The 25,499-nt window shown below is 61.8% G+C and overlaps 2 protein-coding genes across 3 annotated transcripts; both read right to left on the bottom strand.

Moving 5' to 3' along the window:
* Positions 1-1,184: 1,184 nt before the first annotated feature.
* TSPAN17 (tetraspanin 17) lies at positions 1,185-14,001 on the bottom strand. 2 transcript variants are annotated; one of them, XM_012781507.3, is made up of 9 exons: positions 13,725-14,001; positions 9,947-9,997; positions 9,710-9,856; positions 8,663-8,833; positions 4,054-4,179; positions 2,887-2,934; positions 2,266-2,382; positions 2,130-2,191; positions 1,185-1,352 (listed from the first exon to the last, which is right to left on the bottom strand). In XM_012781507.3, exons 1-9 carry the CDS (start codon positions 13,809-13,811, stop codon positions 1,319-1,321), a joined length of 843 nt encoding a protein of 280 aa, XP_012636961.1. In that variant the 5' UTR covers positions 13,812-14,001; the 3' UTR covers positions 1,185-1,318. The 2 variants fall into 2 exon arrangements, with proteins under 2 accessions (XP_012636961.1, XP_075854540.1); XM_075998425.1 differs by lacking the exon at positions 1,185-1,352 and having other exon boundaries at positions 1,464-2,191; positions 13,725-14,000.
* A 2,655-nt stretch (positions 14,002-16,656) lies between these two features.
* On the bottom strand, positions 16,657-21,902 carry EIF4E1B (eukaryotic translation initiation factor 4E family member 1B). The gene is made up of 10 exons (XM_075998419.1): positions 21,842-21,902; positions 21,665-21,763; positions 20,836-20,887; positions 20,599-20,783; positions 19,357-19,636; positions 18,975-19,070; positions 18,384-18,447; positions 17,579-17,692; positions 17,326-17,465; positions 16,657-17,018 (listed from the first exon to the last, which is right to left on the bottom strand). The coding sequence occupies exons 1-10, from the start codon at positions 21,900-21,902 to the stop codon at positions 16,904-16,906; spliced, it is 1,206 nt and encodes a 401-aa protein (XP_075854534.1). The 3' UTR covers positions 16,657-16,903.
* Positions 21,903-25,499: the final 3,597 nt, after the last annotated feature.

Here is a 25,499-nt window from a genome sequence, read left to right as displayed (position 1 = left end):
GGGCCACCTGTGTGCCGCTCCGAGTGCCGGTTTCCTCACCAGGAAAAGAAACCCCACCTCACAAGGGTGTCATGCGGCTTAGGGAGAAAACGAAAGCAACGGGCATTCAAAATCAGAAAACGCAAGACACGTGCACAACATTGTGAGCTGAGTTTATTGTCGCCACGTGTAAACCACCCGCAACCAGTGCCTGCCAGAGGCCCCAGGACACTGTGCAGCCGATGCCGGGAGCCAGGGCACAGGGAAAGAAAGGCCCCACACCTGCCCAGCGGGGACAGCACCTGGAACCCTGAATGCAGAGCAGCCAGGGCCCCCGCCACGGGTGGCTGTCCCAGAGGGGGCTATCGGGGCACAGGGGCCAAAGCCAGACCCTACACCCTTTGGTTTACAGAGTCAGTTGCCAACAACTTAAAAATCGGAATATTTCACATGGAAATCTGTCTTCCTGGCTTCTCCAGATTGCTGACATCAGACCTGTGTTCCAACCTCACAGCCACGAGCTACCACGGACCGCGGCAGCCGCCACCTTCAGGTGGGATCTGTGCTTGGCTGCCCCCACACCCAGCTCTCACGGCGAGTGGCCATACTCCGCCAGCTTGTGCAGACGCTGCTCCTCTCCCCAGCAACAGCAGGAAGGTGGCAGACAAGCGGCCACCACTCCAAGGCCCCCTGCCCCACGCGCACACCTGGGCCTGGGCACCCGCGCTGCAGACCTCTGCACAGCCCAGCCAGGGGCGCCGGGTCACCCCGCACACACACCCCCTCCTGCAGCTGTTAAGAGGCTGAGCTGAAGTCGCTCTCGAGGAATTTCCCAATCCCCAACCCCAGCGCCAGTGCGCAGGGCGGGCAGGGCCCTGCAGGGCGGGCTGCGGCGGGAGGGCCGGGCGCGCCCTCTGGTGGCCGCCGGGCGGCTCTGCGGCTGCGGGCATCTCTGGAGCTTGAGTCCCAGGAGTCGGCCGTCCACAGCCCCCACCACACGCAGGCTCCCCCACAGCCCACCCCCCCCCCCGGCCATTCTCCTGGGTGCCCTGGCACCCACCTCCGTCCCCAGAAGGGCTGGACCCATTCCAGGCTTCCCCCTCTTCAGGGTGGGGTTCAGCCTCCCCATCCACCCTTCATGTCCCTGTGCCTCTTGTTGTGTGCAGGGAACAACCCCCAAAGTGGGGGGGCCCGACTCCACCAGCCTCCAGGGGCCCCCATCGACCGACCGGGGAAGCTTGAGTCCTGGGTAGCGTTGCCACCAAAGCGCCCGTGCAGCCAGATGGCCGTTGGCCAAGAGAAGCCGTGGATGTGGACCTTTATGTGAAATACGCCGATTTTAAAGGTTGGCTCCAATGTGCAAGCGACCCAGGCTGGAAAAAAAACACGTGGGCAGGGCAGGGCCAGGCCAGGGCTTCCAACGGAGAGTTCTGCTGAGGCCCCACAGCTGGCAGAACCTCCCAGATGGCGGGCATGAGCCAGTGGCTCGCAAAGTTTTGTTTATTTGAGCAGTTTCTAGCCATCATCATCATGTTTGCTCCTAAGAGGCAGGCAAGAGAGAGAAAACCCTGGGGCCCATTTCAGAGCCGGGGACACTGAGGCTGAGGGCGGCTCCTGGCAGGCTCAAGGTCACGGCCAGTAAAGAGAGCCCCGGGGGCCGCGTGAGACGGCGACCCGGCCGACAGCCGTCCCCACAAGCTGCCCCACAGCCTCGCATGGGGAAATGTGTCCCAGCGCTGGCCGGGGGGCTGCGGGACACTGGCAGCCCCTCCTAGCAGCACCTCCTGCCCCACCCGGCCTGCACCCCCCGAGTGGTGCCCTTCCTAGTCCCCTCGAGAGCCCACCACCCCAACACTACCGAGACGGTGGCTCCTGTGCATGCGTGTGCATGAGTGAACACATGCGTACACACACGTACACGCCCTCCAGGTACACGGCTCCCGGACAAGCAGCCTGGGCAGAGCCCCAGATGCTTCTCGGTCGGCAGGCAGCGCAGGAGCACGACAGGCCCCCCTCGGGGCTCGGGTTCAAGCAGGAATTGCCTCCCACAGCCTTGCCCGTCCACCGGGAGCACAGGAGGACGGACCCGGGCAGGGCCCCCGAGAGGCCTGTGTAGGCCAGGCACGTGGCCATGGCTGGGGCAGCCTCACCAGTTGGCCTTCACTGCCTTGATGTCACTCACAAGGTTCTGGGCCAGGCAGATGCCAAAGATCTGTAAGACAGAGGGCAAGTGAGGGCAAAGGCAGGCCCCGGGCAAGGGCAGGGGCGTCGGAGCCAGGGCAGTACCTGGAGGAGGGCGATGCCCACGAAGACCCCGGCCACGACGATCAGGTTGTCCTGCAGCCACTTCTCGAACTGGCCCACGCAGCCTTTGGTGTGGATGAAGCCCTGCTGCTCCAGCTCCTAGGCACGTGCAGGCACCAGGCTCGGCCACCTGCCCTCCCCGCTTGCCTCACCCGGGGCCCCGGCTGCAGGCCCACGCCCCGGAGCGCTGCCATGGGCCTCCCAGGGCCGGCTCCTGGGGTCTCAGCACGGACGCCCCTCCTCTGAGAGGCCGTCCCTGGCCACCCAGCCCCTCTCCCATCACCTCCCTTATTGTCTGCCAAGCTCTCAGCTGAAGTGGTCACCTGACTGTCCACACCTCTTCACCTGTGAGCTACGGTCTTTCTGCCTCCACTCTCGGGGGGAGCAGAGACTCTGCGTATCTCGGGCTGGACCCCCGGGGCCTCCCGCAGTGCTGGGCACCTGGCGGCCCCGAGCAGAGTGGGAACGGGCGCCCCCGCCGGTGCCCGGGCCACAGCGACACACCAGCCGGGGCGTCCGGCGGGCTCTCGGGCCCCTCTCCCCGGAGTGCCTGAGCCCTCCCGTCCTGCCCCAGCTGCCCCAGCCCTGTCGCCACCCTCTTACCAGTTTGAGCCGGACGTCGTAGCCACACTGGGTGTTGACGACATCCTCCTGAGGGGAAACAGGCCAGTCAGCGACGTGGCACGGGGGTGTCCCATGGGGGTGTCCCACGGGGGTGTCCCATGGGGGTGTCCCACGGGGGTCCCTGGTGCCCAGGCACCGCGACGGCTCTTCTTCCCCGGAGGACACAGGTGGACCCACGCACGGGCTCTGTGCGCCCGCCGCTCTGAAACACGGCTCCCAGAGGCCCGTGTGGCCCCATCACCAAGGCACGTGGCTGCAGACGCCAGGGTGCACCTGCCTCCTGTCTAGGAATCCTGCCTGCTGGGCTTTTATTAGAAAGGGGGAGGCCGGGCGTGGTGGCTCACGCCTGTAATCCTAGCACTCTGGGAGGCCGAGGCGGGCAGATTGCTCGAGGTCAGGAGTTTGAAACCAGCCTGAGCAAGAGTGAGACCCCGTCTCTACTATAAATAGAAAGAAGTTAATTGGCCAACTAATGTATATATAGAAAAAAATTAGCTGGGCATGGTGGCGCATGCCTGTAGTCCCAGCTGCTCAGGAGGCTGAGGCAGGAGGATTGCTTGAGCCCAGGAGTTTGAGGTTGCTGTGAGCTAGGCTGACGCCACAGCACTCTAGCCTGGGCAACAAAGCGAGACTCTGTCTCAAAAACAAAACAAAACAAAACAAAACAAAACAAAACAAAACAAGAAAGGGGGAGAAACCTGGCCCTCGGCCCAGAAGGGTCAGCTCCCCCCACCCCCTGCCACCCCAGCATGGTGGCACGGTGGGGTGGTGACTGGTGGTGGCCCAGGCAACCCCTGCCACATACACCCATGAATGAGAGGGACACCAGCCCCTGGCCACCCTTCCAGCTGGCCAGGAGCAGACGTTTCGCTGGGAACACAGGGTGCACGGAGGCCTCTGGGCCAGTCCCCACCCCCCGGGTCCTGCCGTTTCCAAATCGCCACTATCAAAGAGACAGGTCTCGCTGATCAGGGAGGGCGGCGCCAGCCCCGACGGGCCTCAGAGCCTCCGTGTAAAAGGGCCACCCCCAACACCCACACCCCGAGAGCAGAGCTGAGCAGGGCCCTTGGGGGGGTGGGGGAGACGGGCCCCAGACAGGGTCTGCACATGGCGGCACCTCGACCCCTCTTCCCCGGCCCCACTCACCGCAGGGTCCCTGACGCAGCAGGAGAAGGGCACCCCGCAGCGCTCCCGGCTGGGGTTCAAGTCAGTGCAGTTGAAATAGATATTGAGGTTCCAGTCGTTGGGTCCTCGGGCTCCGCAGCAGGACCACTGGGGGCAGGGGAGAGCCCTGGGTGAGCCAGGCCTGCCCCAGGCGCCTTGCCCTCCCTGGAGACCAGCCCCAGCCGCGGGGAGGCAGGGCTGTCTGGCACGGGGCCTAGAGACAGCCAGAGAGTGGGCACCTCCCCCGCCACAGCAGACAGGCTGGGCCTGGGCCCAACCTCTGGCTGACAGAGGTCAAGGGGTACTGGGAAGGGGCCCTGGGATTGCCCCCGACGGGAGAAGCTGGAAAATGGGAAGGAAGGGGCAGAGGATACTGGTGGGGGGGACTGTGTCTTCCTCCGGCGCTCCCTGAGGACTGGGTGCTGGGCCCAGCCCTGCGGGGTCAGACGCCACTGAGCCCTGTGTCTGCTCCGGGGTCCCCACACTTGCTCAGAGACCTCACAAAGACCTCTCGTGCTCAGTGCAGGGACAGGAGGGGACTCCTGCCCGCCCCTCCCTGCCACCTCTCGGCCAGCCCATCCACTTCCTATGTGCCTGCTGGCATCAGTCTAGCCCCATCACCCTACCCAGGATGTCCCGTGCTGCTCAGGGGCCGTGGCGATGACCAGGGAGCTCACGGCCTACTGAGGCACACGGGGCGGCCAGGGCCGTGAGCCGGGCGGAGCACGGCTTGGTGTACACCTGCCTCCTGCCCCTGCTCGGCCCAGCTGCTCCCACTGCAGAACGCTCCCCGCCCCCTTCGGCCCCTGCTCCTCTTCCTCCTTTGGCCTCAAGGTCACCACTCCGAGGCCTCTCTCTCCACCCTCCACCTCGGCCCTCACCTTACCACAACTGACAGTTTTACAAGTGTGCACACGCACGTTTGTCTGTTTGCTCATTTATGTCTCTTTCCCAACTGCCATGCCCGTGAGGACAGGTCCCGTTCTTTCACCACTGAATCCCCAGCACATGGCTGGCCCATGACAGCCCTGTGCTGAACGGATGAATGAATCACATCGTAACCCCTGGCCACACGTCTGGGTTGAGAGAGCTTCGAACCAGGCACCAGCTCTGGCTCACTTCTGGACCCCAGAGCTGACTCTTGGTGATGAATGGCACCAAAGGCCTGTGGCCTCGTGTGGGTGTGATCAGGAGTGACCGTGTGTTTTGTGATCAGGTGTGACCATGTGTGGGTGTGATCAGGTATGACCATGTGTGGGTGTGATCAGGTGTGACCGCGTGTGGGTGTGATCAGGTGTGTGTGTGGGTGTGATCAGGTGTGACCGCGTGTGGGTGTGATCAGGTGTGTGTGTGGGTGTGATCAGGTGTGACCATGTGTGGGTGTGATCAGGTGTGACCGCGTGTGGGTGTGATCAGGTGTGTGTGTGGGTGTGATCAGGTGTGACCGCGTGTGGGTGTGATCAGGTGTGTGTGTGGGTGTGATCAGGTGTGACCATGTGTGGGTGTGATCAGGTGTGACCATGTGTGGGTGTGATCAGGTGTGACCGCGTGTGGGTGTGATCAGGTGTGTGTGTGGGTGTGATCAGGTGTGACCGTGTGTGGGTGTGATCAGGTGTGTGTGGGTGTGATCAGGCGTGACCGTGTGTGGGTGTGATCAGGTGTGGCCGTGTGTGGGTGTGATCAGGTGTAACTGTGTGTGGGTGTGATCAGGTGTGACCATGTGTGGGTGTGATCAGGTGTGACCGTGTGTGGGTGTGATCAGGTGTGACCATGTGTGGGTGTGATCAGGTGTGACCCCGTGTGGGTGTGATCAGGTGTGACCCCGTGTGTGGGTGTGATCAGGTGTGGCCGTGTGTGGGTGCGATCAGGTGTGGCCGTGTGTGGGTGCGATCAGGTGTGGCCGTGTGTGGGTGCGATCAGGTGTGGCCGTGTGTGGGTGCGATCAGGCGTGACCGTGTGTGGGTGCGATCAGGCGTGGCCGTGTGTGGGTGCGATCAGGCGTGGCCGTGTGTGGGTGTGATCAGGCGTGGCCGTGTGTGGGTGTGATCAGGCGTGACCCCGTGTGTGGGTGTGATCAGGTGTGACCCCGTGTGTGGGTGTGATCAGGTGTGGCCGTGTGTGGGTGTGATCAGGTGTGACCGTGTGTGGGTGTGATCAGGTGTGACCCCGTGTGTGGGTGTGATCAGGTGTGACCGTGTGTGGGTGTGATCAGGTGTGACCATGTGTGGGTGTGATCAGGTGTGACTGTGTGTGGGTGTGATTAGGTGTGGCCGTGTGTGGATGTGATCAGGCGTGACTCCGTGTGTGGGTGTGATCAGGTGTGGCTGTGTGTTTTGTGATCTGGTGTGACCGTGTGTGGGTGTGATCAGGCGTGACTCCGTGTGTGGGTGTGATCAGGTGTGACCCCGTGTGTGGGTGTGATCAGGTGTGGCTGTGTGTTTTGTGATCAGGTGTGACCGTGTGTGGGTGTGATCAGGTGTGACCGTGTGTGGGTGTGATCAGGTGTGACTGTGTGTGGGTGTGATCAGGTGTGACCGTGTGTGGGTGTGATCAGGTGTGACCGTGTGTGGGTGTGATCTGGTGTGACCGTGTGTGGGTGTGATCAGGTGTGACCGTGTGTGGGTGTGATCAGGTGTGACCGTGTGTGGGTGTGACCAGGTGTGACCGTGTGTGGGTGTGATCAGGTGTGACCGTGTGTGGGTGTGATCAGGTGTGGCCGTGTGTTTTGTAATCTGGTGTGACCGTGTGTGGGTGTGATCAGGTGTGACCGTGTGTGGGTGTGATCAGGTGTGACCGTGTGTGGGTGTGATCAGGTGTGGCCGTGTGTTTTGTAATCTGGTGTGACCGTGTGTGGGTGTGATCAGGTGTGACCGTGTGTGGGTGTGATCAGGTGTGGCCGTGTGTTTTGTAATCTGGTGTGACCGTGTGTGGGTGTGATCAGGTGTGGCCGTGTGTGGGTGTGATCAGGTGTGGCCGTGTGTGGGTGTGATCAGGTGTGACCGTGTGTGGGTGTGATCAGGTGTGGCCGTGTGTGGGTGTGATCAGGTGTGACCGTGTGTGGGTGTGATCAGGTGTGACCGTGTGTGGGTGTGATCAGGTGTGGCCGTGTGTGGGTGTGATCAGGTGTGACCGTGTGTGGGTGTGATCAGGTGTGACCGTGTGTGGGTGTGATCAGGTGTGGCCGTGTGTGGGTGTGATCAGGTGTGACCGTGTGTGGGTGTGATCAGGTGTGGCCGTGTGTTTTGTAATCTGGTGTGACCGTGTGTGGGTGTGATCAGGTGTGACCGTGTGTGGGTGTGATCAGGTGTGACCGTGTGTGGGTGTGATCAGGTGTGGCCGTGTGTGGGTGTGATCAGGTGTGGCCGTGTGTGGGTGTGATCAGGTGTGACCGTGTGTGGGTGTGATCAGGTGTGACCGTGTGTGGGTGTGATCAGGTGTGGCCGTGTGTTTTGTAATCTGGTGTGACCGTGTGTGGGTGTGATCAGGTGTGACCGTGTGTGGGTGTGATCAGGTGTGACCGTGTGTGGGTGTGATCAGGTGTGGCCGTGTGTGGGTGTGATCAGGTGTGGCCGTGTGTGGGTGTGATCTGGTGTGACCGTGTGTGGGTGTGATCAGGTGTGGCTGTGTGTGGGTGTGATCAGGTGTGACCGTGTGGGGGTGTGATCAGGCATGACTCTGTGAGTGTGCGCGGCCATGTGCGGGCAGGGCCGGGTGTGAATGGGCAGGATGTGCAGGCGGAAGGCATTTTGTGTTTTGGTTTCGTGAGCGGTCGTCTGGCTGCTTCCTCACAGGGGTTAGATTCGCAAGCTCGAGGGCAGAGCGCCAGTCAGGAACCTCAAATGCTAATGTGTACAGAGGCCAGACACATCATATAAAAGAGAGAAGAGGGCTGATGTGGAATAAAACACACAGTGCTGAGGCCGAGGCGGGCGGATCGCTCAAGGTCAGGAGTTCGAAACCAGCCTGAGCGAGACCCCATCTCTACCAAAAATAGAAATAAATTAATTGACCAACTAAAAATATATATACAAAAAATCAGCCGGGCATGGTGGCGCATGCCTGTAGTCCCAGCTACTCGGGAGGCTGAGGCAGGAGGATCGCTGAGCCCAGGAGATTGAGGTTGCTGTGAGCGAGGCTGACGCCATGGCACTCACTCTAGCCTGGGCAACAAAGTGAGACTCTGTCTCAAAAAACAAACAAACAAAAAAAAAAAACACAGTGCTGAGGACAGCAGAGAGTCCCCTGTACTAGCCTGGCTGATATTGTGGGCCCAGGACTTAATAGAAGGGGAAATGTATATTTTTATGTCAAATTTCCTCCACTTAGGTTGTGGTAAGGCCCAGCCTGGGAGCTGCCTGTTTGGACCGTCTGGCCTCTGTTTCCCAAGCTGTGTGACCGTAGGGCTAGGACAATGGGGACCCGTGGGGACCACCAGGGCCTGGCTCTCCTCGGACAGGGACACTCCTGGGTCTCCTCTCCGGGGCCTGTTGGCCTGGGAGATGGTCCCAGCACACAGGGAACCACTTGCTCCCTCATTCGTCTGGCCAGCAGGTGCCTCCCACGTGTGGCCCGTGCTGGACGCTGGACTCACGTATTCCTGAGCAAAGTCGATGAGGTTCTGGAGGTCAATGTCGTCCCGGTAGGCCTTGACGTTGTTGTTGATGAAGAGGTTGAGCTGGTCTCGAATCCAGTCCTTGAAGACAAAGGCCAGGATCCCTGCTGCCAGCTCCAGGAAGAAGATGAGGCCAAGGAACACAGAAAACTAGGGTTGGGGCACACAGATGCCGGGAGTTGGAACGGCAGGGTTCTGGCAACCCCCCCCCCCGGGCCTGGGGGTGCCACAGGGGAGAGCTCCACCCGCACCTCCACTCCACCAAGACAAGGGAGCCCAGAGTCCCCACCTTCTCTTACCTCGGTATCGTTCTATGGTGGTAAAAGGCAGAACTGTTCTTGCCTACCCATCCTGCCTATCCATCCGCCCCCTTGGTCTGGCAATCACACCCTGCTTTCTTTGCAAACTTTTAGCTCCACCTCTCCCCACTCCCAGACTCCCAGAGGGGGGGTGTGCCACAAGCCCACCAATCAGAGCACTGCCTCCCCCTCCGCCCACAGGGATTGGTCCGGAGACAGCCAATCAGAGCTAAGGGGACACGATTAGCCAGCGAGGACCAGAAGGGAGCAGAGCACGTCTCCTGCAGCAGCACTCCTGGCAGGCAGGGAGGCCAGCCCTGCTCCCCGAGCCTCCTGCCAGGCCTTGGGGATGGAATCCACCCAGGGGCACAGAGCTGAGAAACAGAGGGACCAGGCTGAATGACTCTACGGTGGCCCCTAGGTCAAAATGCACCTGCGGCCAGCACAACCCTGGGCTTTTCTTGTGTGAGCCAATAAATACCCTTTTAGGCTTAAACCACTGGGTTTCAGCCATTTACCATGCCACGGAAAAGATCCTAATAAATACAGACAGCACAAATCTAATAATAATAATCACTGTTGTTACTACACAACAATAAAGGTCCCCATTACTAAGCATATATATATATGTGAGATATATATATCTCACAAGAACTAGTCAGTGCTCAGTCGGTGGGTGGAAGGTAGCTGGGGTCCCAGGGGATCTCGGAGGGCAGGGGGCACTCACAAACTTGAGCAGGAAGGTGTTCTCCCGGAGGGCCCCGATGCAGCCGGCGAAGCCCAGCACTGACATGACACCTCCGACTACCACAAACAGCCACACAGGGTCAAGGCCTCCCAGGTCCGTCAGCGCCGAGATGTTGGAGAGAACGCCCTGTCCCGGTGGGGGCAGAGGCAGGTGTGGGGGACCGGCCTTCCCACCACCTGGCCCCACAGCAGCCTCAGGCTGCACCTGCTACCTTACCTTCTCGCCCCAGGCCCAGAGGCCGATGGCCAGGAACAGGGCTCCCAGCACCTGCAAGGGCAGCAGGGAAGAGCTCAGGGCTGGGCGGCAGCACCGGGACCCTCGCTCAGCCCTCCCAGTGCTCGGGCCTTCAAGAAGCCGCAGAGAGTGCAAGAGGCACCAGGGCTGTGAGCAAGATCCAGGGTGCGTTCCACCTTCCCAAGAATACATATCAGTGCTTCCTTCTCCCGGGACACAGCCTGGAGGACTGACCTTCCCCCAGCCTTGGGGTGGACGTCAGGGGCCTTCCTGGGACCCAAAACTAGAACAGACAGTGGCCAAGACACCCCTGCCAAGTGGCGGCAGCATCCTGAGCCTCTGCTCTTGCCCCCACCTGCACTGGGGTCCCAGGGCCCTGGCCTCCTCTCTGCCCTCCCCAAGTCTGGCCATCCTGCTGCCCTGTAGCCCTATGTCTGTCACCATATGCCCCTCAATGCCCCTCTCTGCCCCATTCCACCACCTTGCCCTCCGTCTGCCAGAGTCAGCTTTGTGGCTCACAACCAAGCACCCTGCATGATAAGCACTCCCGGTGCAGAGCAGAGTCCGGCTGAGGGCCCCCACCTGGGCCAGTGGCTTTGCCCTAGACGACATGTGACCACAGCTCTGCCTGGACCTCCTAAACACCAGCTACCGACTCCCCACCAGGGCAGCCCGAATGCCCCTCCACTGTCCTCATCATTCCCAGCATCCTGCCTCAGTTCCTTACTGGGAAGAGCCCTAGATGTCAAGACGGCCACCCCTCATGCCTGACCCTGGGCAGGTCCCTGTGTGCCCAGTCTCAGGGGTGGAAAGCCCCTCCCACCCAAGCCCAGGGCCATGACCCCCACTCCTCTGGCCACCCCCATCTACCTGCCTTCTCTATAGGCTCCGTCCCCTCGCAGCCAGGCCAAGGCCCTTAAAAAGCCTTCCCTTCCCCGACCCTGGGCTCCTCCCACTGCGATGCTTTCTGGGGAAAGTCTTCCCCTTCCTCCCGCATGCTGGGTCTGCTGATGTGAAACCAAACATCACTTCTCCTGCCTCATGCCACTTGACCTGTCCCAGACCTTTAGACAGGGCAATGGCCGTCACTTTCTCCTTCTTGAGCACCTCCCTGGTTAACTCACCCCCATCCCCTCCCCCAGGATGTTGCCTTCCCCTGCGGCTCCCTGCAGGGCACTGCCCGGGGGCCAACCTCGGCCTCCTCCTGCCCTTCCTCCTCAGGCTCATTCGCTGCCAGCCATCAAGACACCGGCTGTCTCGGGATCTCCACCCAAACCTTGCACTAGTTCCAGACCGCTATGGCCACCTGCCTGCTGCACACACACCGATGTTCCCAGCACTGTTCTGTGCGCTGGAGGACTGTGGCGAATGGGACAGACAGGCTCTCCACCCTCACGGGGACGGACCGTGAGCGGGCAAACAGGGCAATTTCAGACACCAAAGAAAATCAAACAGGGTGACACAACATGGAAGAGACTAGGGTTTGCGGGTGTGCTTTATTTTTTTATTTTTAATTTTTTATTTGTTTTGAGACAGAGTCTCGCTCTGTTGCTCAGGCTAGAGTGAGTGCCGTGGCGTCAGCCTAGCTCACAGCAACCTCAGACTCCTGGGCTCAAGCGATCCTCCTGCCTCAGCCTCCCGAGCAGCTGGGACTACAGGCATGTGCCACCATGCCCGGCTCATTTTTTTCTATATATATATTAGTTGTCCAATTAATTTCTTTCTATTTATAGTAGAGACGGGGTCTCGCTCTTGCTCAGGCTGGTTTCAAACTCCAGACCTCGAGCAATCCGCCCACCTCGGCCTCCCAGAGTGCTAGGATTACAGGCGTGAGCCACCATGCCCAGCTGGGTGTGCTTTAGAAAGGGCAGCAGGGAGGGTAGAGGCATTTTAGCTGAGGTTTGAACGATGAAAGGGAGCAGGAGGGAGCAGAGCATTCCAGGCAGAGGGGCCAGCAGAGGCAGGCCTTGAGGTAGCAGGACCACATCTGGTGGTGCGAGAGTAAACTGAAGGGCGGCAGGGCCAGACCCCACAGGACGGAAGCCGTGGGGAGGAGTCTGCACAGTATTCTAGAAGCTGTGAGAAACCACCAGCAGGTTCTGAGTGGAGCTGCACCAGGGTTTGCTTGACATTAAAACAAAAACATCTGTGGGCCTGTTTCACAGGCACCTTCCTTAGGCCACCTTGACCCAAACCTGGAACCTTCCCCCACCTCCCCAACGCAGGCCAGCCCAGTCAACTCGGCCTCAGGACTCTTCCTTACTGTCCCCACCCCCACCATCCCAGCTTTGCCAAAGCCCTCCTCCGCCCCCCAAGCTCTAGGCCCTGCCCCTCACCCACCCTCCCCATGGCAGTCAGACAGTGCCCCCTCCAGTACAAGAGCCAGATCAGCCCCATTACTCTAAAGCCCTCACTGCTCCACGCTGCCTAACTGTAAAACCCAAATGCTCGGCCCCAGGCCCCTGGCCTTCTAGCTCTAGCTTCCTACCCCTACTCCCCCACTTGGAGCCCTGGAACAAACCTGGGCTCCAAGCCTGCTCCCCCATGGCACTCAAGGTTACCTCAGCTCACTGCTCTGCCTCATCTCTACCCGATGCCCATTGGGCTGTCACCTAGGCTCTGTACTTTCTAGCTGGGTAACCCTAGGTAAATGACTCGACCTCTCTGTGCCTATTCCTTCAGTTTCCCCATCTGTAAAACTGTAGACAATAATAAGGCAGTGTGAGAATACAACAAATCAGAACTCACTTAATCTGCTTAGCAGCCCTGAGCGGCAGACTTCATCATCCCTGTGCCCCGCAAGCAAGAAAGCTGAGGCCCAGGGAGAGGTGACTTGCCCAAGGTCTCACAGCTAGGTCTGCTGCACCCAGGCCTCCTGGCTTCCTCCCCAGTACTCCCAGCAACTCCCAGAGCTGAGCACTGCTCGTGGGAGGACACCCACCACACAGTAAGCCCGGTGGTGGCACGTGGGGACAGGGCGGCGCCATGAGTCCTGCTGGACACAGGTGGAAGGGCCCCTGGCATTTAGACCCGAGGCCTTGGGAGCAGAGACTGCAGAGGCCGCAGCTTTGGCAAGATGGGAAAGATGACTTGGCAGGGCCCAGATGCCACCCTGGGAGGGGCACCAGCAGCTCCCTTCTCTGGGCAGCGACGGCCCTGCCCTGGAGCCTCGGTTCTGACAGCTGTGGAATGTTGAATTCTGTTCCCCAGGGCCAGCTCTGAGGCTCTCAACTGGGGGCATCCCCCTCCCTGCCAGCCAGCCTCCCAGTACCGGAATGGGGCAAGGGGAGGGCTGGGACCCACCTGGCTTTGCCGAAACCAGGTGCTAGAGGAGCAAGCAGGCCGAGGAGTGGGCCTGGCCCTTCCCTTCCAGCCAGAATCTCCTCCATACCAAATAAACCTGCCGTGGGGCTTGGCGCACATCCTACCTCCCAGGGTAGCAAGGGGGCCAGGCGAGAGAAGGGGCGACCCGCACCTAGCATGCCCCTGGGGTCCTCAAGGAAACACCTCCCCTTTCTCCACCGGGCCTCGGAATTACACGGGGACACCCGCGCAGTAAGTGGGGACCCGCCCCCCAGCAATCCGGGCCTCTCCACAGCTCCCTTGGGAAGCCCAGAGAGCCGCAGCAGGGGTGGGAGAAGGAGCGGGGGGCAGTCCAAGCCCCGAGCTCTCGAGGCAGGGAGCGGCCCCCCAGTAGGGGACTGGCCCTCCCTCTCCCGCCACCCCAAGCACAGGGCCCAGCGCAGACCCCAGCGCTCACCCAGAAGACAATGTTGAAGCCAAACAGGAAGTATTTCCCGCAACAGCCGACCTCGGGTTCCTGGAAGTGCTGGTGCTTGCCGGGCATGGTGAGCGGCCGCCCACGGCCAGGGAAGCGGAGCCGCGGCCCGGGCCCAGCCCCCCGCGGGCCGCCCTGGCTAGAGCCGCCCGGGACCTAGCCGGGCGGCCGGGGCTTCATGGCCGCGGCCACACAGAGCGCCGGTCGGGGCCGCCCGCCTCGCAGGGACCGCCCTCCGCGTCGGGACCGCCTAGCCCGGAGCCCTGCTACGTCCCCGCGGAGCCCCGCCCCCGGACCTGGCCCCGCCCCGCAGCCGGATTTATGCCTGCAGAGCCCCGCCCCCGGACCTGGCCCCGCCCCCGCAGCCGGATTTATGCCTGCAGAGCCCCGCCCCCGGACCTGGCTCCGCCCCCGCAGCCGGATTTATGCCTGCAGAGCCCCGCCCCCGGACCTGGCTCCGCCCCGCCGCAGCCGGATTTATGCCTGCAGAGCCCCGCCCCCGGACCTGGCCCCGCCCCCGCAGCCGGATTTATGCCCGCGGAGCCGAATTTACGCCCGCAGAGCCCCGCCCCTGGACCTGGCTCCGCCCCCGCCCCGCCCCCGCCGCAGCCGGATTTATGCCCGCGGAGCCCCGCCCCCTGACCTGGCCCCGCCCCCGCAGCCGGATTTATGCCTGCAGAGCCCCGCCCCCGGACCTGGCTCCGCCCCCGCAGCCGGATTTATGCCCGCGGAGCCGAATTTACGCCCGCAGAGCCCCGCCCCTGGACCTGGCTCCGCCCCCGCCCCGCCCCCGCCGCAGCCGGATTTATGCCCGCAGAGCCCCGCCCCTGGACCTGGCTCCGCCCCCGCAGCCCGATTTATGCCCTCGGAGCTGGATTGATGTCCGCAGTGCCCCGCCCCCGGACCTGGCTCCGCCTTCACCTGACTCCGCCCCCCATGGCCGGATTTATGCCCACAGTGCCCCGCCCCCTGGACCTGGCTCCGCCTCCGCCACAGCCCCCGCGCCCGCAGCCGGATTTATGCCCGTAGTGCCCCACCCCCCACACACCTGGCTCCACCTTCGCCTGGCTCCGCCCCCACAGCCGAATTTATGCCTGCAGTGCCCCGCCCCCGGACCCAGCTCCGCCTTCACCTGACTCCGCCCCCGCAGCCGGATTTACGCCCGCAGAGCCCCGTCCTCGGACCTGGCTCCGCCCCCACAGCCAGATTTATGCCTGCAGAGCCCCGCCCACGGACCTGGCTCCGCCCCCCGCAGCCGGATTTATAGGCACAAAGCCCCGCCCCCCCGGACCTGGCTCCGCCCCCGCAGCCGGATTTACGTCCGCAGAGCCCTGCCCCCAGACCCGGCTCCGTTTACAGCCGCAGAGCCCCGCCCTCGGACCTGGCTCCGCCCCCGGACCTGGCTCCGCCCCCGGACCTGGCTCCGCCCCGCAGCCGCATTTACGCCCGCAGAGCCCCGCCCCCGGGCCGCTGCGCCGCTTCTTTCCCTTTCAGGCCCCGCGGCGGGCGCCGGAGCTCCTCCGGCCTGGTCTTCCGCGGCTCCGCCCGCTCCCGCCGGGCTCCGCGCCAGCCTGCCCTCGTTCCCTCGGGCCGCGCCTGGGCCGGGCCTCGGCCGGCAGCTCGCTGGCGCCCTTCCCAGCCCGCGGGAGACGCCGCTGCTGGCGCGCGGGACCGCGGCCCGGAGAAGCCCCACGTCCGCCAGCCCCGCGGGGCTCCGCGCCGGCCGCCGTGGGAGCCCGTCCGGGGAGAGGGGCTGCCGGCGAACGGAGGGCGGGCGGGGCGGGGCTGACCGCGCTTGCGGGGCCTCCTCTTACCGGGAGGCGAGCCCGAGGCGCTTTGCACGCTCCTCCCGTACCGCCCGGGATCCGGGTCTGCGAGCGCCGCGCCCGCCGCGCCCTGCCCTGCAGCCCCGCTAGGGCACCTGCCCCAGCCCCTGCCCCTGCCCCTGCCCCTGCCCCTGCCCCTGCCCCTGCCCCTGCCCCTGCCCCTGCCCCTGCCCCTGCCCCTGCCCCTGCCCCTGCCCCTGCCCCTGCCCCTGCCCCAGCCCGCGCGGTGGTTGCAGTCCCCCGCCGTACCCTTCTCCCCTCTACCAGCCTGGGCTCCGATCGGGCCCCTTAGTCCCCAGGAAGCTCTAGGAGCCCCTTCAAGGCAGGACGGGGGCAGATGGAGGTTTAGGGGCGCACTCCTTAAAAACAATTCCAGTTTTGTTCATGTAAAGTTTTCCCGCGGAGAAAGAAACAGAAAAAGTGGGGCCGAACAACGATCCGTCTTTATTAGGAAGGAAACAACCGACTACCCCAGGCAGTCTTTTTAAGCTGGGCAGGGCAGGGCAGGGCCGGGCCGGGCAGGGCAGGGCCGGCCACCAGCCTTACAGTTCAGAAGTATTTAGTGGCACCCAACGCCCACGACTGGGTGAGAGCACGAAACAGCAAGCGCTAACAGAGCAGAGAGGAGGTCCCAGGGCTACCCACCCCCTTCCGTTGTCAGCCTGGCCCTGAGCCAAGCAAGGCACAGACACCCCTGGCCCCAGAGGACAAGGCGAGAAGCCACGCAGGGCTCCCCACGCAGCCCTCTGTGCGGATGCGGCTCTCCCTCAAACCCTCCGGCCCAGGCCAGGGCCCAGCCGCACGCGCACGGGAGGGGTGAGCATTTTGGTTGTCACAGGGCAAGCCTGAACAGGATCCAGGGTGGCCGCCAAAGCTACAGGTCTGAGGAGAGGCAACCCTGAAAGCTGTTTAGGCAGAGGAGTCACAGAGAAGCCCCCCCCTTGTCTTGGAACTCCACCCCTTGGAGTGTCAGTGGCCTTGAGCCCCCTCCCCTTCAATGGAAGAGCCTGGCCTGCAAGCCACTTAGTCCCCTTCCCAAGCAGGCACAGAGTAAGTGCTGGTCCCCTTCTTCCCCCGTCTCTCACCCACACCCAGATGAAACAAGCAAGCCCAGGTGCCCCCTCCACCCTGCCCAGTGCGTGGCTCCTGGACAAGCCAAGCCCTCGGGCTGCTGCCACCACGGCACCCCTAAGCCTGGGCCCCCGCTGCTGTTGAAACATACATATTCCTGTTCCCTTGACCCGTAAGAGCCAGGCTGTCTACGCCCAAGTCTTGCTCCCCAACACAGCAGTAAGAAGCTGTCCCACGAAACAGGAGGGGTGCCAAGGCCCCCCCTCACACCACCAGCTTGTTCCTGGCTAGGGAGTTGCTCTTGGCGGCCGTGTCTGCATGGGCCTGGTACCCGATGACGGTCTTTGCGGAGAGGCCCAAGTACTCTTTGTAGACACGCCTGGGTGGGGGCACACGGGGGACAGGAGAGGAGTGGTCAGCAGAGGGTGTCCTTTGCCCAAACTCCTGCCTGCATTCCAGCCCCAGCCACTCTCGTTTGTTTTGTATCTTACCCATATAGAAACCCAAAATAGGACTAACACAAAGGAGAGTTCTACTGCTAGGAATAGCTGGAAGTCTAGGTTCCAAACCCCTTTTACACAGATGAGTAATGGAGAAGGCGGAGAGGGCGTGCAGAGGTCTCCCTTCAAGCCAAGCCACCTCCCCCAGAAGAGCTCAGCCCCACCCAGTGCCAGAGAGCCCCTCACCCGATGTGCAGGACGGCCTCCTGGTTTTCCGCCTCCCCGGTCCACACGGCAATCTTGTCCCCGTTGGTGCGGATGCTGACCACGGCCCCACACACCTCGCCGCCGTGTTCCTCGAAGCTCTCCCCTATCAGACACAGCAGCTGGGCCGAGGGGCGGGGGTGGGCTGGTGAGACCTGGGGCACAGAGACTGCCCCTGTCCTCGATAGCACTGCCACCACGGGGCCTGCCCCGGTTCCTTCCCCTGCCCCCTCACCGTGTCCCGCCACAGTTGGTCCAGCTTACTGTGGCGCTGCTTCTTGGCCAGGCTGACCAGCCAGCGGCCACCCTGCCTGTTCCTGCCGTCTTCCCACGTGGGCTCGATGCCATCCTGTGAGGTAGGTGGCCAGTCAACTGCCACCCTTTGTTGGAAGAGAAGTGGAGACCCAGCTACCTTCCCGTTCTAAACAGGCCAGGCCCTCTTCTCACCTTCCTCCCTCTGCACAAGCAGGTCCCACCACCCAGCCACACACAGGTGCTCGTCTGCACTCCCACAGGGCCTGAGCCTCAGTACTGGCCACCTGTCATAGCCGTGTGAGTGTGTGTGTGTGTGTGTGTGTGTGTCCTTTACTGCCCCGAGTTCCTTGGGACAAAAGTTCAAGTGGGGGGTAGCCCGGACCCCAAGGTGGGCGAGGGTAGACCTCCCGGGCTTGGCTGCGTGGTCCCCATATGTTGCTGGGCAGAAGCCACCTGGGAAATCTTTAAAACCAAGGTCAGCGCCTCTGAAACTGGGTGTGGACATGGAGGAGCGTCCTGGAGAAGGAGCCAGGCCGGAAACCGGGCTCCATCCTCAGCCTCTTCCCGCTTCCCCTCCCCCACCCGAATGGCCTTGGAGGTGCAGCCAGCTCAGGCCTGGCGTGCTCCGTCCGGGCTCCTGTGCGGCCTTCCTCCGACTCTGACCGCAGTCACATCTGTGCTCAGAGAGGCTGTGGGTGGCACCCCATGCCCTCCGAGGGATTAACGCAGCCGAGTCGCCAGGATCAGCCCCTGTCCGCGTGGGAGGAGGGGAGAGCAGAGCTTGCCTTGAACAGGGCGTAGTCGCAGCCGGGAGAGAGCTTGCTGGCCAGCTTGCTGTGACTGTACAACCTGGAGAGCCCACCCCCCACGCTGAAAGTCAAGGCGTTTTAAGGCCTGGTTCCAGCTGGCTCAGCCGCCCCACTCCTCACCGGGCCCCAGCTTCCCACCACTGAGCCTTGGCCTGCCATTGCCCGAGCCCTCCAGACCCCTTCTCCCTGGATCCCCCACGGTGAAGCCTGAGCCCCCGGGGCTCTCTCATGCTGCCCAGGGGCTGTGCAGCCCTTTCCCTAGCCCTGCCTGGGGCACCCGACAGCCTCCGAGGCAGGCTCAGAGAGGGGAAGGAGCCTGACCCCCATCACAAAGCCGTGCAGTGGCAGGGTCGGAGCCAACCTCCCCAGCCTCCCCTTGCTGGGCTCTCCCCTACGCCCTGGAAAGTGGCGGTGTGCCCCTCCCCCGTGCCCTCTGGGCAGCACCCACCAGCCCCAGCCCTCGCCCAGCGTGGAGGGGCCCTAGGCAAGGCGGGCAAGGCTGGGTAGGAATCAACCCCCCAGGAGGAGTCAGGCTTCGCCCCCCGCCCTCCTGGGGCAGACACTTACGCCCAGAAGTCCTCCACGGTGTGGACCTTGGTGACCAGCTGCAGGTTGTCCCGCCAGGCCCGGCTGCGGCTGTTCTTTAAGAACCACAGGGCCCACCTAGAGGGCGGGAGGGGCCGGGAAGCAGAGCGCCGCCCATGCCCACCCCCGCAGCACCCCTCCCTAGCAGGGGCAACCTGGGAGACGGGACTGGGCACAGACCCCTCCCAGGCATCTCAGTTATGGCGGAGTGGTGGTGTCAGCCCCGAGGGGCCAACAGGACCCAAGGCTCAGGCCAGCTCTGGCCTCTCGTGGTGAGGACCTAGCGCCCGAGAGAAGAAGGGTTGCCCAACGCCGCACCGCCCGAGAGCAGGGGTCTGTGTTGCGCTGTGTTCCGCGCGCCTACCTGTTCTGCAGCAGGTGCAGCTCGGGCGTGGCCCCTGCACAGCCGTCTGCCCCGGGCTCGCCCACAAGAGGCGTCCTGGGAGAGCTCAGAGCCTCGCCTCCTGCAGCCCCCACTGCGGTCTCCTCCTCCTCTTCCTCCTCTTCCTCCTTCTCCTCGTCCCACTTTTGGATTCCACCCTCAGCTTCACTCACCTGACCAAAGAAAGGCGTCAGGGTGGGCTGTGAGCCTGGCCCCGGCTGTCCCCAGGTGGACTCACAGGGCTGGCGGTGGCCATGCCGGGCTCAGGCTCAGGCTCCATGGAGGACGTGAAAGCCCCCAGCTGCCAGCTTTTAACCCACCGGCCGGCACCCCCACCGCTGCGTAGGGCAGGTGAGGGGAGGAGCTCAGAAGTGGAGAGGCTACCAGGTTCTTGCCATCAGCAAGCATTTGGTGAGCGCCTTCCGCATGCAGGCCCCGGGGGGGGGGGGGGCTGGGGACACAGCTGTGGCCAGGCAAACCCAGCCCCGCCCAGTGGGGCCCAGCAGCAGGAGTGGACACCTGGGCTCCGCATCCCACGGGGGAGCCCCTGAATTAGACGGGTTGCCCCGCAGAGGGCAGAAGGTGGGCATTCGCCCGGGCTCTGGAAGAATCTGAGTTTTCAAAAATTTTAGTCATTTGCTACATTTGGACACAGGGAGTTTTACATTAAATTCCATATTTTCGGTTTCTCTTGAGGTCTGGCACCACTGGGCCCTGCTTCCCGCTGCACAGTCGCCTGCGGGCGCATGGGGCTCCACACGGCCCCCGCGTCACCTCTGACCCCATCTGAGTGTCCTCTCCCCGGCATCCATGGCAGTGGGCAGTGCCACAGTGCCACAGCCCTGGTGCAAATCCTAGCCTACCCTGACCTCAGCCAACTTACTGAGCCTCAGTGAGCCTCAGTTTCCCCTTCTGTGAAATAGGAGTATCAATCATGTGCAACTCATAAGCTTGTAAGTATTCAATGCTGTAAAACACATAAAGCCCATACAACAAGGCCCACCTGGGTGCTCAAGAGAAGCCACCTGGGGGCTCCCCAGGGTGGGGAAGGACAGGGAAGGGGAAGAGAGGGGGGGAGCCCTGGACACCCCTTCCCAGCCTTCCGATCCGCCCCTTCTCTGCAGGTGCTGAAGCCCCCCAGAATTCTTTCAAGTTTTGCATTCGCCCCCCCCCCGCCACTATTAGGGTCCCAGACCCTGTAAAAGGACCTGCTCCTCCCCATACCTGGGGCTCCCCGGGCCATCCGGAGGCTGACAGTCAAGTCTGAGCCACCCGCACCCTTAAGCGGCTGGGGCGTGCAGGGCCCAGGCTGGGTGCTGGGGTGCAGTGATGAGCGGCCTTGCACCTGGGCAGGTGGGCAGCCGATGCTCGTCAGTCTCACGGAGACCTGTGTCCTCACAAACACACACCTGTGGACTCAGGGGTGGGAGAAGACAAAGAAGACAAAGTCCACGACCTCACCTGGGCTTCAGAGCAGCCTCCTCAAGGGCCCGGATCAGAATCACCTGCAGGGCTTGTTAATCACAGAGTGCTGGGCCCTGTCCCGGAATCCCGACTCCTCACTCTGGGCTTGGGCCTGAGGCTATTTGCATTTCTAACAAGTTCCCAGGTGGTGCTGGTCAGGGACCCCATTTTCAGAACCCATGTGTTAGAAGCAGTTCACTGAAAAGGTGATACCTGAGCTGAGACCTAAGGCATAAGCGAGAAATAGCTAGGTAGGTGGGGGAGGGCGTCTCAGTGAGAGGGACCGGATGTGCAAAGGCCCTGAGGCACAGAGCACGCAGGTGCCGGGGGAAGAGGAGACAGACCAGTGTGGCCGAAGCCCAGAGGGGAAAGTGGTCCCAGGGGCAGCAGTGAGCACTGAGCGCTGCAAGTGGGCACAGACTGGCCCAGGAGGTAATCAGATCTGCTTTCCAGCAAGTTCTCCGGACTGCTGTGTAGGAAACAACCCTGCCAGCTGCAAGAGTGTGTGGAAGGACATCAATTAGGACGCTAATGTAGTTGTCTAGGGGACAGATGGGGTGGCAGAGAAGATCCTGGATTGGAGAGGAGGAAACCCCACGGTATTTGGTGGCAGGTGAGCCGTGGGGAAGTGACGCACGGTGCTCTAGTTATCTATCGCAGTGCAACGAATCACCTCAAACCCAGTGGCCTAAACCTGTAATAACCGAGTGTCTTGCTCACAAATCTGCAATTCGGGCAGTGCTCAGTAGGGACAGCCCGTCTCCCCTCCAAAGCAAGATCAGCCGGGGCGGCTGACGGGTTGGGGCTGGAGGCCCTGGTCGCTCACAGGTGGGGCAGCTGATGCCGGCTGTGAGCTGAGCCGCAGCTGGGGGAGCGGCCTCCTCACGGGGTGCCTGGCTTCCTCCCCGCACGGTGGCCCGGGCTCCTGCAAGAGGAGATGGGGAGCAGAAGCTGCCGGTTTCCTGTGGCCTGGGCCTGAAGCCTGGCACAGCGCCAGGCCCACTGCATTCTGCGAGAGTCACAGGCCCGGATCCCAAACAGGGCACATGATCCCGCTTCTCCATGGGAGGACCGCCAAAGAATTTTGAACAGAGGGAGCGCTGGCGGGATGATCGGGCTTGCGGAGAGACCCTGCATCTAGACTGGATGGAGAAGAAGGGAGGAAGGACTGCCCCCTAGTCCTGGGCATGGCCTCTGCTGCCTTAGCTGCCCCGTCCAGAGCGCGGCACGGAACGACCCTCCCGGCGGCCACAGTACCCCTTCCCGCCACCTTCCACATCCTGCAGCCTGGGGCAGCCCTGGAGTCTGGGATTGGGGTGACTAGGAGAGACCCTAAAAGCAAACCCCCTGGCGGCCCTACTGGGGTTCTGGCCCCTACCTGAGGCCCCCAAGTCTGCCTGTGGGACTGAATGAGCAGGGGCTCCTGAATCCCGCCCCTGCCATTCTGTTCCTAAAATATCTTGAATCTGCCCATCCCTCTCCCTCCCTACTCTCCCCACACCCCAGGCAAGCGGCTGTGGCCTTGGCCACTGCATGAGTCTTTGCTAACATGCCCCTTGCCTGCACTCTGCCCCCTACAGGACGTTCCCCACACACCTCAGATGGAGCATATATTAATAAAACATGTACCCGATCACTTACCTCCGCTGTTTAACACCCTACAGGACCCCCGCAGTGTGACCCGAAGTCCAGGCTCTGAGCTTGCCACTTCCTGGGCGGTCCAGGCTCACAGCACCCTGCACATGGGCCCTCCGGAGGCCAGCTTCATTCCTGCCTCAGAGCCTTTCACCTGCCATCCCCTCTGCACCCCTGTACGTGGCTGACTTCTTGTCCTTCAGGACTTGGCTCGAATGTCACCTTCTCAGGGGTCGTCCCTGACCACACTGTCTGAAGAAGACGACTTTTCCAGGCCGGGCGCCGTGGCTCACGCCTGTCATCCCAGCACTCTGGGAGGCCGAGGTGGGCGGATCGCTCGAGGTCAGGAGTTCAAAACCAGCCTGAGCAAGAGCGAGACACACCCCCCCCCCCGCCTCTACTATAAATAGAAAGAAATTAATTGGCCAACTAATATATATAGAGAAAAAATTAGCCGGGCATGGTGGCGCATGCCTGTCGTCCCAGCTACTACTACTGAGGCAGGAGGATCACCTGAGCCCAGGAGTTTGAGGTTGCTGTGAGCTAGGCTGACGCCACGGCACTCACTCTAGCCTGGGCAACAAAGCGAGACTCTGTCTCAAAATAAATAAAGAAAGAAAGAAAGAAAGAAGGCAGCTTCCCCTCATAGACTAACTCATCACTCTGGTCTGTTTCCTTCTTAGCGCTTAGCACTACTCGTTGCTTGATTCAGTCGGCTATTCATTCAACAAATGCTGACCCACCAGTCGCTGTGTGCCAGGCATGGGTTTAGGCTCTGGGGGGGGGGCACGGCTGCCAACACAACTGATGGTTCTTCCTCTTTGCTTCAGAAGGTCCCAGGAATAAGCCCTGGGACCTCCTCTCTGCCCTGTTAACACTTGCTGCTTGGTGCTCTCACCCAGTCGTGGGCATTGGGTGTCACTAATACAGTGACGTCTGCCCCCTACGTCCAGAAGAGCATATCCAACTGCCTAACGTGCACCTCAGAGTCATCACACCCGATGCTGAGTCCCTGACACCTCACCCCCACCCCTCAGCCCCAGGCTTGCTCTTCCCATGGTCTTCTCCATCCTTCTCATTGCTCAGCCAAAAACTCTGGAATGGTCCCGGACTCCCGTCTTTCTAACCCATCAGCACATGCTATCTTCAGTTCCACCTTCGAAACATGCCCAGCACCCCACCACTTCCCTTCATCTCCATTGCCACCTCCCCAGCCCAAGTGACGGTCACCTTGCCTGAACTGGTCTTCTCCAGGTTTCACCCTTGCCCAAAAATTGGTCTCCTCCCTACATAGCAGCCGGTAAAATGAAAGTTGGATCACGTCGCTCCTCTGTGCCCAGTGCCAGGGTCCACGAGGCCCCGTCATCCCTCTGGCCTTCCTCTCCCTCCCCTGCTGCAGCCACAGTGGCTGTCAGTCACCCGGGTGTTCCAACTCCTGCCCCAGGACTGCCCGCCAGGTGTCCCTGGCTTCCTGGCCTGGCTCGGGGGCGGCCTCCTTGTGTCCTACTTAACTGTGCACGCTCAGCCCCACCCCAGCAATTCCCTGTGTCTTCCTCCCCTTCCTTCCCCCAAACATTTGTCACCTCCTGACACACCGTATTTCTTACTAATCTAGTTCACTTACTGTCTGCCTTCCTCTACCAGAATACGATGTCCCTGAGGCCTCTTTCGTTCCCGGCTGTGTCCCCAATGCCTACAGCAGCTCCTGGCTCCCAGGAGCTTCTCAGAAGCCAGGACGAGGAGGGAGAACTGGCCGGGCTATTTAGCAAGGTGAGTGTCACTGACCACTTTGACAAGAGCAGCACAGTCCGAAGCATCTTACGCGGTGCCCAGCACACTCGTTAACTGTCTGTCCCGTCCTGCTGGAATGTTAAGTCCCAGAAGAGAAAGGGCGTTGCCAGCCTTGTTTCCTGCTGCATCTCCTGCACCTGGCATGGTAGCTGCCACCCGGGAAAAACTGACTGAAAAGAAGGAACGGGCCGGGCGAGGTGGCTCACGCCTGTCATCCTAGCACTCTGGGAGGCCGAGGCGGGCAGATCGCTCTCCGTCAGGAGTTCGAAACCAGCCTGAGCAAGAACGAGACCCCGTCTCTACTATAAATAGAAGGAAATTAATTGGCCAACTAATATATATAGAAAAAATTAGCCGGGCATGGTGGCGCATGCCTGTGGTCCCAGCTACTCGGGAGGCTGAGGCAGGAGAATCGCTTGAGCCCAGGAGTCTGAGGTTGCTATGAGCTAGGCTGACGCCACGGCACTCACTCTAGCCTGGGCAACAAAGTGAGACTCTGTCTCAAAAATAAATAAATAAATAAAAGAACAAATGCCAGGGACTTCCCCTCTCTGGGTGTCAGCTTCCTCTTTTTGTAGACGGGAATGAACATGCCTGCTTGGAAGGATTGCTTTGAGGACTTGAAGAAATCATGGACGAGTGCCTGGCACACAGAGGGTATGCAGTAGATGCCACCCGTCCCCTCCCTGTCCTCAGCTCCCATCCTGCCTGCCCTGCACGGAGCCTGCCCACCCAGAGGCCTCTGGACAGCAGGGACGTTGCTGAACGGCTAATCAACACGGCATGGTGAAGGAATGTCTGGATTGTTGTGGAACCCGGCAGGGCTGGGACCCCCAGATCCGCCTAAGAGAGCCCTTTGCTCAGCTGCTCCACCCGGCATTCCCTCCACCCTCCCGCAGTCTGCCCTGTCCCTCCCCTGGAGCTGCCTGGCCACTCTCCTCCGTACGTTTTTTTTCTTTTGGAGACAGAGTCTTGCTCTGTTCCCTGGGCTGGAGTGCCATGGCACCATCCTAGCTCACAGCAGCCTCAAACTCCTGGGCTCAAGTGATCCTCCTGCCTCGGCCTCCTGAGTAGCTGGGACTACAGGCATGCACCACCATGCCCGACTAATTTTTTCTATATATACTAGTTGCCCAATTAATTTCTTTCTATTTTTTTTTTTTATTTTTTGAGACAGCGTCTTGATTTGTTGCCCAGGCTAGAGTGAGTGCCCTGGCATCAGCCTTGCTCACAGC

Source organism: Microcebus murinus, chromosome 28 (assembly GCF_040939455.1).
Source record: "Microcebus murinus isolate Inina chromosome 28, M.murinus_Inina_mat1.0, whole genome shotgun sequence".
NCBI lineage: Eukaryota > Metazoa > Chordata > Mammalia > Primates > Cheirogaleidae > Microcebus > Microcebus murinus.
The sequence above is the reverse complement of the archived record's forward strand: the minus strand, read 5'-3'. Positions and strand labels throughout refer to the sequence as shown.

Coding starts and splice junctions, on each gene's coding strand:
- TSPAN17 (XM_012781507.3), bottom strand. CDS start 13,811: ATGCCCGGCAAGCACCAGCACTTCCAGGAACCCGAGGTCGGCTGTTGC. Junction 8,834..9,709: donor ACACCTTCCTGCTCAAGTTT/GTGAGTGCCCCC, acceptor CCCCAACCCTAG/TTTTCTGTGTTCCTTGGCCT. Junction 2,383..2,886: donor ACGACGTCCGGCTCAAACTG/GTAAGAGGGTGG, acceptor GCACGTGCCTAG/GAGCTGGAGCAGCAGGGCTT.
- EIF4E1B (XM_075998419.1), bottom strand. CDS start 21,902: ATGGAGAAGCGGGATCATGTGCCCTGTTTGGGATCCGGGCCTGTGACT. Junction 21,764..21,841: donor TGTGACTCTCGCAGAATGCA/GTGGGCCTGGCG, acceptor CTCCTCTTGCAG/GAGCCCGGGCCACCGTGCGG. Junction 20,784..20,835: donor GAGGCTGCTCTGAAGCCCAG/GTGAGGTCGTGG, acceptor CTGAGTCCACAG/GTGTGTGTTTGTGAGGACAC.